This window comes from Podarcis cretensis, assembly GCF_951804945.1.
Source record: "Podarcis cretensis genome assembly, chromosome: 10".
NCBI classification, from domain to species: Eukaryota; Metazoa; Chordata; class Lepidosauria; order Squamata; family Lacertidae; genus Podarcis; species Podarcis cretensis.
In genome coordinates, this window is record NC_137179.1 from 18,674,673 (window position 1) to 18,689,278 (window position 14,606).

At 42.9% G+C, this 14,606-nt stretch overlaps 1 protein-coding gene and 1 long non-coding RNA gene across 2 annotated transcripts in view; one reads left to right on the plus strand and one right to left on the minus strand.

The window, feature by feature from the left end:
- Positions 1-4,196: 4,196 nt before the first annotated feature.
- Positions 4,197-8,138, minus strand: LOC307225398. Its single transcript, XR_013842971.1, has 2 exons — positions 7,920-8,138; positions 4,197-4,576 (listed from the first exon to the last, which is right to left on the minus strand). It is a non-coding gene; the product is annotated as an uncharacterized lncRNA (long non-coding RNA).
- Positions 8,139-9,723: 1,585 nt separating this feature from the next.
- CACNA2D4 (calcium voltage-gated channel auxiliary subunit alpha2delta 4) overlaps positions 9,724-14,606 on the plus strand; it is a 168,469-nt gene continuing 163,586 nt past the window's right edge. Inside the window, exon 1 of the mRNA XM_079992286.1 lies at positions 9,724-9,934. Within this exon, the coding sequence (XP_079848412.1) occupies positions 9,797-9,934 (138 nt within the window). The 5' untranslated portion in view covers positions 9,724-9,796. The remainder of the gene's footprint in view (positions 9,935-14,606) is intronic.

Genomic DNA, 14,606 nt, shown 5'->3' on the forward strand with positions numbered 1-14,606 from the left:
CCATGGGGTCACAAAGAGTCGGACACGACTAAACGACTAAACAACAACAAATGTCGTTTGCTCTTACGGAGTTGGAAGGGACCACTAGGATCATCTAGTACAACCCCTTGCAATGCAGGAATCTTTCACCCAATGCGGGGTTCAAACTCATGACCCTGAGATTGAGAGCTTCATTTCAAGTAGGCAAGTTTGTTATCTGCCAGCCCCAGACAACAAAGCCAGTGGTTAGGGATGATGGGAGCTGGACTACCGGGAGTTGGATCAGAGATGTGTGGAGCAGGGATGGAGAACCTGTGGCCCTCCAATAATACGTATCTTGCATTCTCTGTAGTCTGCCACTGGATGTGGCTTTAATCCTTGGAAATTTCGATCACTATTGTGTCCAGCTGGTTTTGCTTCATGGCTGCTAAGAGCCCCTTTACACATTACATAGCACGTGGTGGTAAATGTGAGTTTATTATTGGCAGTGTCCCTCTTGCAGATATGAACCTGTTTTACCTACCCTTCCTATAATATTGTCAGATTATGCATTTCCCAATCCTTATTCCTCACCACAGACTCCCGTCTTGCCCCATCTGCAAGCCTGCCATCAGCAAGCAGCCAATGATGGGGAACAGAGACTAGGAAACATGACAATGCCACACATAGGCAGGGTAAGTAAAACTATGCAAGGATGGAGAAAACACATGACCCATGGTGACTACTTTAGGTAGCAACTTTGGGTCTGCCATGTGTTACTTCCCTCAGAAAGGCATAGCCAATCCTGCTTTTCTAATGAGTATATGTCTGTGATGCCCAAGTCTATACCTCCTTGTGTTTACATACCCCTCAAATAAAGTAATGTGTGAATCATTCCTAAGTGTGATTGACTTCCTGGGTCAGTGGTGTTAGGTAAAAGGAGGAGGTTCTCAGTTAGTGAAATAATTTCACTCTTTAAGCAGAGGAGTTTAGAAGCTGTCACTACAGAGCCCCTGAATCTCCTCAAGCCACACTAACAAACTAATTAATACATATGCCATTGTACAGAAATTATTTTCATTTTTACCTGCAGTCAGCTGGAGTTTCCTTTGTTTCAGAGGTACTCAGACTGATAATTTCAGAGATGCTTAGACATGCATACATTTAGATTAATCATATCCTAAATCCTTTTGTATTATATTTTCTGTTCTCTGTTGTTATGCATGATGTTTTTAGTTCTTCTCATGTCTGAATTTCATTAACATGCATTTTCCTTTTCCCTTCCAAAAGACTGATGACGAACTTAAATGAGAGGGATTTCACACTGATGACTATTGCGACTCCCTTGATGCTTCCCACTAACTCAGCCTCCTGCTGTGAACCATTACTCTTCCATTCAGCCTTTCAAACAGCCTTCAAAGTACAAAGCAGCAACCACCATTTTTCAAAATTAATTTTCTCTGGACTGTAAATGAGTGCATGAGCAAGGGACTAGTAAGCAACATGAATCCTGTCTTTTGTGCAACCACAGAGACAGCACAGAATAGCAGTTCTCCTTCAAACCACAGAAGTGTAATCACATTAGTCTATTGCAGAAGCAGCAAAATGTGGAGTCATGTGTCACTTTAAAAGCTGACAGCATTTTAGGCTAACAGCCTTATGAAATCAGAAGACTGAAATGGTTTGGAAACTGGGCTGGTTTCATATGTTGAGGCCTGGTGAGGCTGAGCCCACCAAAAAAAGCAGTTCTGATAGTGGTCTGCATCTGACAGCAAGATCAAAGGAAGTGACAGGGAGTGTGTACATCTACTCAGTGGTTAAGAACTGAAATAATAAAACTGGGATAAATCAGCCTCATATAACCAACATGCTTAGCTCTAATTTATGCATGAAGGGGTTAAGAGCATAGAGTAAGCTGTCCTACGAGGCTTAGCTAGGTCACACACCCTTACCTTGGGAGGAAGGACTACCAAATTCTTTGTTTTCCACCCTCTTCACTTTCCACCATCCTCCTTTCCACTATGTGAACCGTACCGGCAAGGATGTCTAAGCTGGATGCTCCAAGTATAGATTGTATGGCTTTAGCAAGCCATCTTTGTCTTTCTATACAAATAATTTAGAAGCATTTACCATTTTGAAACCAAGTTATGCTGCCTGCCATTTCTTGCTGCTCTATGGAAAAGCACATGAATCTGACCTTTGAAGAGTAAGTAAATCATTTAACTTGCCAAATGTGTGGTCTCTTTCTATGCTAAGGGAAGTGGGAAACTATTATGTACTGAGTTGAATAGGATCCAAAACACAGCAGTCTGATTGGTCCTAGAACAATAGGATCCAAAATGCAGCAGTCTGATTGGTCCTAGAACAATAGGATTCAGAATGCACCAGTCTGATTGGTCCTAGAACAATGCAGCAGTATGATTGGTCTGCAGGAGCCACCCAATCCAGCTCCAGGTGGAAGTGAATCCACAACCTGATTGGCCTACAGGAGAATCCCGGAATTAGCCAATCACGTGGGGCCCATTATGTAAATAATGTCTATAAAGCAGACATCCTGGGGGAACTTCCATTCCTCCTCACCACTGTGAGCTGAATAAAGACCATGAAATCCACTCTCGACTCTGAGTATATTTCAGAAACTTTGGAAGAAACTTAGAAGGGGATATTTAAAAGGTCAAACAGTCTATATTTCTATGCTTTACTTTGCTGCATGTTTTGTGATTTTAAATCTCTGCTGAGATTCTATCACCAAAGAGTACTTGCCTCAAACATCCAGGGAATTCTCCTTATATTTTACCATATTTTCCCTTTAACCAAAATACAAAATTAAAAGCCAACAGAAACAAGAATGATCGGAAAGTATCATTCAGAACCTTTGAGAGTAGAAAAGACTGACCTAACCTTGATGGTTGTGGGACTCGCTGAGGCCCTGGATGTTCCCATAGATGTGCTGTTCAATTATGATTATATAGGTCATGTGCATGCCAATGCCCAGAGTGACCTGAATACAATGAACTTTTGAAACATTTCAACCTGCATAGCATAGATCAGTTGCTGACTGACACCTGCCCCCCATTAAAACCCTCATGATGAAGTGATGATGGTTGTGATGAGGGCCCCAGGCCCTTTCTATAATATGCACCCTTTCCTGTGCTCTGAAGACACTGTCTTAAAGGCCTTTGCAAAGACCTAGTGAGCCTTGAGGTATCAGGAAGAGACCCAACAGATTCAGGGAAGCCTTGTGTTGCACACTGGTACTAGAATCTAACAGTGTCCTTTGTATACACTTGGGACATATATATTTTTTCTTCTAAGGGCTGACCGAAAGGTCACCTGGCATGGTTTCTAGCCTTCATCTACCAAGGGTGTTAATTTATTTACATGGAAGCTAATACTCTAACATTTTGCTACCCCTGCACTTCATTGCCAGCTGGAAATGGGTGAGAACAGTACTCTACTTTTTTGGTATCCATGGAGTGTGATTCATACCTTGCAAGGTATGAGAATTAAGCTAGTTAGCTCGGGAATCTGAACCCTGGGAGCAAAAAATAGTCCTTCACACCTTCCTTCCTGCCCCTTAGGATTCTGTCCTGCACCAGGCCATCAACCATAGTCCACATTGACCTTGAATTCTTTGGCCTGACTAAAATACATTATTGAACTTTGATGATGTCTTCCGTTTACCAGGTTGTAGAGATGTGTGTAGTAGAAGCTACTGACTTTATGTGGCTTGAGCTTTGCCTACTCCTCAGCAATGCAAGTCACATGGTCACATGCGTCGCTCTGCCCACTTTTACATCTGGACCCACCCAGCACTGCCATACAGTCCCTGAACAGTTGCCAATGAATGTGTGTCTCTAGACTGGAATCTAGATAACTATAATTCACAAAATAATATGCCACTGAAAATTCTGATATGATGGACGGCCAAGATAAGTTTCCGCTCCGTGTTCTAATTCTTTCCTTTGATCCTATTAGGACTGCATAGATTTCAAAAAGAACAGGCTTGTTAGTTCAGAATATATACAACTTTTGTGTATTTTAATTGCTGTAAGACACAATTGGATTTTTTTTATTCAAAAAGGCATCCAAGAAATTTAATAAACTAAACTAAGCTACTAACAAGGAGAAGGAGCCAGATACAAAGAACTAAATTTGATTTGGAGGGCAGAGCAGGAAATATGGTAGACAAATATGCTGATGCCCTCTATGATATCATGAAAAATGCTCTGCAGGGATCAAAGGGCAGGAGGCTTTTTTTTATTTCTGAAGTCGTGATGCTGTGGGCTTGGAGTTGGCTGTTCCAAGCTCTGATTGGACAGACTGATGCCTGTCTTCGGAAATCAGAGTAATCCTAGCTGATTTTATCCCACTCCAGTTCCCTAAATCTGCTGCTGTTGCTGCTCTACGAGGGGATTAAAGGGCCGGCAGTGGATTACGTAGATACTGCTGCTTCTGCTGTTTCCAGAGTTCCCCTGAGTCTGCCATTCCTGCAGGGCACAGAAGTTGGATGTCCACTATTGCCCTTCGCAGCCATGGGGTGGTGGATCTCTTTGAGTCGCCCCATCTGACTTGAACCCAGCAGATTCAGGTGCCGGTTCCTTCAGGGAGCTGTAGCCTGATTGGAGAGGGGTGGGGAAGAGAAGCAATGCCACAACACAGATACGATAGGATGAAGGCTTAGGTATTCCCCGTTTTTCGCTCTCCCACCCTTACCCCAGCAGAACACCATGCTGGGGGCTGCCTACCTGATGCCAGGAGGACCATCCTAAGGGAAGGAAACAAGGTCAAGGATCCCTCGGTCTATGCAATTGATCTTGCTGCTGATAGTTTTGGTGTGGAGGATGCTGCCAGGTGGCCTCCTGTGGCTTTTTCTCTCACTCGCCTGCCTCCTGCCCTTTACCAGGTCTCAGACAAAGATACCACTCGAAACGTAAGTGGCCTTCCCTTTTGCTTGTTTGTGTTACTTAGCCCTTTGCTGTCTCCCCAAGCTACCTCTGTTGCTGTTTAATGCACCATCTCATAGGTAGGCCTTCTCTTTCCTTTCAAGAACAAAAATACTCCCATCCTGCCATTTACTTCTTATGCTGCTTGATATGAATGCAATGTACAAGTGTAGTGCAGGTTAAATATGGTCATCCTGAATCTGGTGTTCAGCGTCACTGGCCTACCGGCATGCATCTTACTTTCGTACCCTTCTCAAAAAAGTACTTTTCTTTTAGGAGTTTTTCAATTTACTCACTTGAAATCACCAATTTCTTATTAAAAATGGTAATCTGGTGCAAGAATATTCTGGAAATGAAGGAGTGCAGGGAATGTGTGCCAGCTTTGGATGTGCACACGTCCTGCACAACCTCCCTTTTGGGTATTATCACCCTGAATTGTCAACCTTACCCAGCAGTAACCAGGCATGTGCTTGGCTGTATAGGGCTGTAGCATCTATAACTGCTCTTAGTGTGCCAAAATAAGGAAGGGAGGGGGTTATGGGTGCTCTGTGTGAAGTCATCCTGCCTCAGGATGCAGGACAAGCTGAGATGATATTTTTTTAAAAATAAAAAAATCCCACCTCTGCTAAGAATCAGGTGTGGCTCAGAAAGTGCAGTATGGTGGATCAGGGGAAAGACTTAACAGGTCAGCTTGTGTGATAAACAGAAATAAATGTAACCTCCCCTCCCCCTGCTGCCCCCAGTCACCATATTTGATTGAGGTAGAAATCCTAACCCCACATACCTGTGAGTAAGCGCCACTGAAGTCAATGGGACTTACTTCTGAGTAGACATGGTGAGGCTTGCAGCCATTATTCAAGTAAATACCTGATACCGAACCTGAGGGTACAGTGGGCAGGTAAAATATCTAACAGCTACCAACCCTGCTTGGTTTACTACAGTATGTCCTAAACCCTCATTTTCCTAAAGGCTTCCACAGTGCATTGCCAATTTTTGCTGTGCCTTTCTTTTCTTTCCTGAAATCTATAAAGCTAGAAAGGTGGTTGTGAATGCTGGAGCATAATGTCACAATGAAGCTGGCACCCCAAGGCCTAAGGCAAATAAAAATGATGCAGCCCTGCCTTAATTAGCGGGTTTAAAATGAGCACCACCGATCAGAGCTTCTCCCTTCCCGCCACCACTCCGGCCTAGTTATAGCTGGCTGGCTGAAGGTGAGGGGGTTGGTGAGTGAGGTTGTCTGAAAGGGTCTTGAAGCAATTTCAGCCGTTTTGGGAAGCCCATACTGGAAAGCTCTTCACTTCTGTCTTTTTCTGGGCCTAGCCACACAACCCGAGCCTTCCCTCCCTTGTAGCAAAGAGGAGAAAAAAATGAAAAGCAGGTGGCATTACAGGACTCTAGAAGCACAGGGTGGACGTGTGTCTTGCTTTACAAAGAGCACCCCTATATTTCAAGGTCTGTTGAAGGGCTGTCTTCTATTTCAGGGGCTGGGAAATATTTTCAGGGGCCACTGGATGTTGGTTGTAGGCAAGGCCAGGTGTACAAAGTACGTAGAGCGATTAATGCAACTCTTCTCTTTGTACAATAGGCTATAGTCTAACCTCATGCAAGTCAGAAATTTTAACATAATCTCTTCAGGCAAGAAACAGATTTTGTTGCTGTTCAAGGACATATTCCAGCTAGGCAAAAAAAGAGGGGAGGGGGAGGACGAATGTGGGGCATGGCCTAGCGAGAGTCTCAAGGGCCAGAGAAAGACGTTTGGAAGGCCACATTTAGCCCCTTGGCCTGAGTTTTCCATCCCTTGCTTTATTTGAAGGAGTTTTCTGTTTGAAGGGCTGTCTGGTCAAAGGAGCACAAGTAGTCATCAAAGTTAGTGACTATACAATCTTTAGAAGACATCTGAAGGCAGCCCTGTACAGTGGTACCTCGGGTTAAGTACTTAATTCGTTCCGGAGGTCCGTACTTAACCTGAAACTGTTCTTAACCTGAGGTACCACTTTCGCTAATGGGGCCTCCCGCTGCTGCTGCGCCGTCGGAGCACGATTTCTGTTCTTATGCTGAAGCAAAGTTCTTAACCCAAGGTACTATTTCTGGGTTCGTGGAGTCTGTAACCTGAAGTGTATGTAACCTGAAGCGTATGTAACCCGAGGTACCACTGTATAGGGAAGTTTTTAATGTTTGATGTTTTATGATGTTACTGTATATGCTGGAAGCCACCCAGTCAGGTGGGTGGGGTACAAATAATAAAATTATTATTATTATTATTATTATTATTATTATTATTATTATTCAGTTGTCCAGCAGCCGTTGACACCTGGACAGCAGAGTGAGCAGGCACCTAAGTTATGTTGTTGTAAGCCCACAACCACAATGTGACCACAGTCATCCACAGAAGATGACTGTATTTTTTACTCAGATCACAGTAATTAATTCTAAATTCGTATCTATACATATAAATTGGCATATGAAAATTTTATACCCTCTCTTTTTCCTGTTGACACACATTACCCAAAAAAGCAGAAATGCAAGTGGCACATAATGGGAAGGAGGTTGCATGATAGGAATACAGAGAAATAGATTGAGGTGGGGAAGGGAATGGGAAGAAGAGGGATTATAAGCAGGTGCTTCTTATCCTCCTACTCAGCCCATGGAATTTTACAAACAACTACCTATTTATTTATTTATTTATTTATAAGGCAGAAGTACTGGTACCCTCAGGTTGCTTCACAAGTGACATTTTTCGTACATGGTGGCAAAGGCTTCAGCCAGGTCAAAACAAGAAAGTGACCTCATTCATAGGCCTAGCTTGGAGAGCTGGCTCCTTATATTCCTTTTCTGCTTTGTTTCTTTCATACTCTCAAACAGTGGTGGCTAGTGCCCAATGGGAATGGTAGGGCAGAAGGCAGGGACGTCAACAGGAGGTAAAACTAGAGCCAATAAGAGGCAGAGCCGACTCATTAGTTTTTGGTTCCCATCCTCTAGTGCTATTTTTCTAGAAAAAGAGGTGCCAGAACTCACCGTGAACACCTTCCTTGTTCCCTTATAATGGCAATGGTGCCCACTTGAGAGTTCTGGCAAGTTCTGGCTGAAAAAAACCTGCCCTACCATCCTCCCTGCTGAATTCTTCAAGGGGCAACACTTGAGACTACGGAGTAGGAAACTGATAAACACATACACTCCCAGGCTGGTTGTAAATAGGGAGGCTGGAAGTCGGGAGCTGACTGAGAGCAGACTAGGGTCGGCGGGCCAGTGCGCCATTCCCCCCAAGATCCAGCCTCCACTGCTCTGGAACCCCTAGAACAGTGTTTCCCAACCTTGGGTCTCCAGCTGTTTTTGGACTACAACTCCCATCATCCCTTGCTAGCAAGACCAATGGTCAGGGATGATGGGAATTGTAGTCCAACAGCAGCTGGAGACCCAAGGTTGGGAAACACTGCCCTAGAACGTCAGAAATGTTCCCATCAAGCACAGGTGAAAAATAATCCGTGTAGGCCCTTGGAAGACCCAGATGTTCATAGTTATACCTCACCTAGGCCCAAACTATATGCGATCCTTGCAGAGTTGTGTTTTCAAATGTGAATGCGCCCCAATTTAAAGCATGTTTCTGAGGCGTTAAAAGGGTGTTCAGTTTTGGCCCTCTTTAACTTTGCCATGCACACTTTGAGGTGTAAATATGGAAGCCCCCTTGCTCTTTGATTTACATTACAAACACATCAGGAAGAAACCAAACCTTGCACTGTTCGCAATACGCTGTCCCAAAGACCTACAGTAAATGTACAATTGATCACAATCTTGTAAGAAAATAAGCACTTTCCCCCCACATCTTATATGAGTGCTGGCATATGTTGCTGGAAGGAAATAAACAATTCACAGTACAGTGTCATGGGACTGTTTAAACAAAGAACAGCTTTATGCCTCCAAGGATAAATATTACACAGGAACACAACCTAGCCTCAGAAATGGAGGTTTCAAAATTTTTGGCTACAATCCTACAGTAAGGCTGTTTAAAAACTACTGAAATAAAGGGATTTAAGAAGCTTAACTGTGCACAGGATTGCAGCCATGGAACACAAGTCATACACTGTGGTTTTCTCCTGTTTAAACTTCATTGATTCCATCCAGTTATTACTCAACAATATGGAAATATGGCAAAGCGATTAAGTTTCATAGCTGTCTCCCTTAACTGTTACCATGGTGGCTGATGTGCATAGAACCTCTGGTCACCAACTCTTCTGAACTGCTGCTTTTCTGCCCCTTGTAATCCAACAACATGTGGAGGTTCCTCAACCCTGCTTTACACATCAGTAATCCAACTCCCTGTAGTCCAGCTAGGGCTAGCAGGAGTTGGAGTCCAATAACATCAAGAAAGCAACAGGCTGCCCATTCCTGGTGTGGAGACAACTTGACTTAATTAATCCAAGCAAGCCAGCAAAACCACCCTGCTTACTAGACATGTGGAATGTTAGTCCTATAGTCAGTTGCCTGTTAAATTATTCAAAATTATATATAGGAGAATACAGTTCATTCTGAGCTGCTGCTTTGTATTGGCAGAAAGGCAGGGCTGGTATCAGGAGGGGCTGCCTGTATTGTTGGGTACCTATCAAGATCCACACTGCATCAAGGCCCCCAGTGCTGAACCCTAGAACCCCCTGGTCATATTCCTCCAACTTGCTCCTGCTGCTTGGTCCACATGCCCCTCTCCAAATAGTGACTAGAGCAGGAAGGAAAAGCAGCCTCCACCTAGGACTCATCGGAAGAGGGTAGGCAAATGGGTAGAGGCGGCAATGGCAATTCCCAATGAGGGAATCTAGCTCAAGGGCCCCTCAAAATCTGAAGTCAACATTGGCGGAGGGAAATTGCAGCATTTGAAGTGACCAGATGCATCATAACTGCTCATGTGGCTGCCAAACATTGAAATAACTGACTCTCTTTTTTTCTTCCCCATCTGTAGAGTGAAGTCCTGGGCTGATGCCTTTGGTGGGGACTTATATTACATAGTCACAAAGTATTCTGGCTCTCTTTTATTACAAAAGGTAAGTGGTATATCGGCCACATATACTTTCCACAGAAGTGCAAATATCCTTCATTATAATCTTTTGTGCAAATATACTCTTCATATCTCTCTCTCTCTCTCTCTCTCTCTCTCTCTCTCTCTCTCAAAACATATTTCAGAAAAAGCAAGTATTAGGATACTTATTTAGTCTTCATAAGCTTTGATTCTTTTCAAAATTTTGTACCTTCTAAGCTTGAGAGGTTCACAACATATCGCCAGCGCCAAAGAGAATGTTTGTTCTGATATTTATTTTAAACATTCATACCTTATGTTATGTATTGCAGTTCTCACCCTATAAAAGCAGGCCGGCTGAGCTGTTCAGTTCAGTTCAGTTCTGTTCAGTTCCAGCTTACTATAAAGAACCACTTCGAGAAATCTCTGTGCCGTCTTCTACGTCCACTCACAACTTAATACTTTACATTTCTATGGGATATTCAAGATGGTGTACTGCAGCATCTTATAATACAGTAATCTCAAACTTTCAAAAGCTTGTGAATATAAAAATGCTTTTTCTCCCTCCATCATAACACCACAACATGTGGAGATCCAATGAAGCTGAATGCTGGAAGATTCAGGAAAGATAAATGAAAATACTATGCAGTGCATAGTTAAGCCACAGGAGGCAGTTATGGCCACCAATCTAGATGTCTTCTAAAAAGAATTAGACAAATTCATGGACGAGAGGGCTATCAATGGCTGTTAGCCATGATGGCTATGCTCTGCCTCCACAGTTGGAGACAACAATGCTTCTGAATACCAGTTGCTGGCAGGGGCATAGGAAGGGAGGTGCGGGGGATGTGATCTGCCCAGGGTGTCATCCCTGAGGGGGTGACAAAATGGCACACTTACCTGAGCCACGCGTCTCTCCTGGGAGTGACGCAGTGGCTCGGGGCCCTGTGCTGCCCAAAACGGCAGCGTAGAGCTTGCATCTGCCAGGCGGACTCTGTGGGCAGCTTGCTGTGGCGCCCCTCTGGGTGAATTGCCCTCCATGTGCTGGAGCAGCTAGCTATGCCCCTGGTTGCTGGAAACCATAGAAGGAGAGAGTGCTCTTGTATTCAGGTCCTGCTTGCAGATTTTCCACAGTATCTGGTTAGAACAGGATGCTGGACTAGATAGGCCACTGGCCTGATCCAGCAGGCTGTTCTTTTATTCTAACAACACCTCCAAGAGAAGGGGGACACCTGCATTACAGTGTTGACTAGCTCACCTCAGCAGTTTCGTACTATTTAGCCATGCAACATTTTCTTGGGGCCAATTATTAAGATAGAGCAGTACCTAGGATAAGAAAAGTATGTGGAACAAGCACCTAGCAAAATTAAATAAACAAAAAGTTCCCAAAGCTGTAGTCTTTCCCCAGTGAAGTATTGGTATTTGCCTTGTGCTCTTTCTTTGGCTTCTCTCTCTAACATTTTTGCTGTCATGCTGCTTGCATCAATATTACACAGTTATTGCCTGCCCCCCAATCTCCGCTGTTGCCCCAATACACATAGCTTTCAGCAAAGTATAACCTGACAAATTATCATCCTGGCCTTTAGGCAGGCATGCTTTTGACCACATGCTCAGGGAAAGAGGTTTTATGGGCAGAGAAGCAACTCATTTCGCAAAACCTCTGAGAGTTGGAATGGGCTCCTTTAGTTACTATGGTAACTATACAAGATAGATAGCCTGATTCATTTGGGATTGTGCAGATTCCTTTAGATACAGGCATGGGGAATCTATGGCTGTGTAAAACTTGTTAGCCTAGAACTCTCATTATTCTTGACCGTGCTGGCTGATGTTGAGGAGGCAAGTTCAACAACATATGAGAGGCCACAAGTTCTGTTTCACTGTTTTAGGTGGTTTTCACATGTGTCACTAAAAAATGTGTTGCCTCATGTGAAGCATATTTTGGAAAATCCTACCCTGTTTTTCAGCGGTAGTCAGCTGTCCATGTGCTTGACAGTGTTACACTGCTGGGAGATGAAAATATTGTCCAATCTGTCTCTCATTGTCACTGTTCTGGAGGCATTTTGGCAGCAGGCTGGGGCAGTGCTGTGCTTCTCTGAGTTGTGCTGAGAAGCACTAGAATGGGAGCATACATACCAGCAGTGTATAATGGCACTAATGTCTGTTGTATAGCATATGTGGTTTAAAAATGGCAGTTGTGGTTTTATTGAACAAACAAACAATGTTTTGGTTGGTCATATTCCATAGTACATTGCAGTTTTGTAACAGGCTATCAAAGATCCTATGCATAGACTAATAAATATTTTTTGCTGGTGTGGCATGATTTGGTATTTTTCCATCTCACACTTTCCTACACCTTCTGTGGACTGTTTATTCTCCCCCCACCCCAAGACAGAGAATAGGTAATTGCTATGGGGTGTGATGGTACAGGAAGAGAGAGCATAAGAACAAAAAATAAAGAGCAAAGAAGGATTGGGCAAATGATTGGCACTTCCCTTCATGCAGGCCATATGCACTATTTTGCCTGTAAATTAATTGCCTTCAATAATACAACATATGCCTGTTATATCTGCTTCAGTAGAAGTGTATCATTATTATAGTTTATTTTTCTGTAGACTGCATGTTTAATTGGTGAGCTGTTTTAATCCTTACTAGAATGTGTTCAGTTTTCATTTCCTGTAGTTAGTTAATAATAATAATAATAATAATAATAATACCACCATGTGGTGAACTTGGTGTGTGTGTGTGTGTGTGTGTGTGTGTGTGTGTGTATGTATACACACACAGAGAAAAAGATATTGTCCCCAGTAGTAATACCATTTTTCATTTCAATGACATTGGTTAATTTCCTCATTAAGTAGAATAAAACACATCTATTGTACATTCCCTGTTATAGCTCAAGTTTTTAATTGCTTGGTAAAGGTATTCTTAGTGATTACTAAGAGTTTAATAAGAGTAATCTATCTTTATGATGACCAATATGCTTTACAATAGGTAGTCTGAGGCTGCAATCCTAAACATGCTTACTAAGGAGAAGGTGTCATTGAGCTCTGTAGGACTTCCGAGGAAACATGCATAAGATTGTAATGATAACTGAATCAAAATTTAATTTATGCCTAGTCAGGATGTTAATCTTGACCAGTACATCTGGGCAGCTCCACAGTGGCCCCAGATACAAAAGTAATTAGCATCATGACATTTCCAACACCAACACTAATTAATGTGGGCTGGAATGCAGAAGAGAAACCAAATACACAATCCAGGAAATGGATGGTTTGACAACCTTTGAAATCTGCTTTTTCTTTATGCCATTTCGCCATTCCTAATTTAGCTTCATGTCTCTCATCATGCTTCTTTTGATAGATTTTATGATGGCTGAACTGACTTTTTGTTGGCAAGTTTTCAGGAGTACCTCAGCCAATAAGGTCAGAGTCATAGGGCTTCTGAGGGTGGTAGACAGAGTTTTGGTGGGGAGCTGCAAGCATTCTTGGATGACATGGATTATTTAGATCCTTTCCAATCTGGGTTCAGATCTGGCCATGTGACTGAGTCACCCTTGGTCACCCTGATGGATGACCATTACAAGAAAGTGGAACAAGGAGGGTGCAACCTTGCTCCTGCTTCTCTTTCAATACCACTCACCATAGTAATCTTCTTTGACTGGCTCTGTGGAATGGGAATTGGGAGCACTATTACAGTGGTTCTGATCCTACCAACAGGACTGAATCCAGAGACTAATGCTGGGAGAGTGTTTTTTGGCCTCCTGGCAGATTTGGGGCAAGTACACTGATGACACTCAGTTCTGTTTATTCAGATCTGTTTAGCATATAACACCTCTGCTAAGACATTTGCACTGGTTGCTCATTTGATATCGGGCCAAGTTCAAGGGTTTATCAGTGCCTTTCCCCCCAGGGGGTACTCAGGGGTATGCAGTACCAGCACCTCTTTCTTTCTTTATTGTTTTTGCTAAAAAGTGTAGTACATGTAATAATTTCATGGTGAGTACTGGCACCCATTTTTCTAGAAAAAAAAGCACTGGGTGTTATTATTAGTATCTAAAACCCTTAAGATCTTGGACTAGTTTACTTGCAGAATGACCTTATCCCATATATGTGCACTTGACTGCTTTGATCTGCGAAATCGACCCTATTATGGATGCCACATAACACTCATTCTGCACTCATAGTGTGGCAGCATCTGTACTATGGAACTCCCTGCCTATTGACATAGGCGGGTGCCTTCACTGTATTATTTTCGGCACCTCTTTAAAACATTTTTATTTTAATAGGCAACCCTTTCCAGATATGGAGAAGTAACATGTGTTTTTATCTCTTTTTAGTTATTGCTGATTTAAAGCATCTTTGGAATATTTTTAAATAACTGAGAATTTTTATATTTTATTTTACATTTTTGGTAAAATGCTTCAGAGGTTTTCTGACAATCAAGCAGTATATAAATATTGTCCCCTCTTGGCAGCTGCTCTAGTGCTTGTTTTTAAAATAGAATTATTATTCTTGCTTGCCCTCTGATCCAGGAAATAAGAAATCATACAATAAAAACATAAGAGCCTCCCGGATCAGGCCCATGGCCCATCCTGTTCTCACAATGGCCAACCAGATGCCTGTGGGAAACCTGCAAGTAGGTTTTCCACTTGTCCCATCCTGTGGTTTCTAGTAATTGGTAGTCAGTCTGATGACATCACAGTG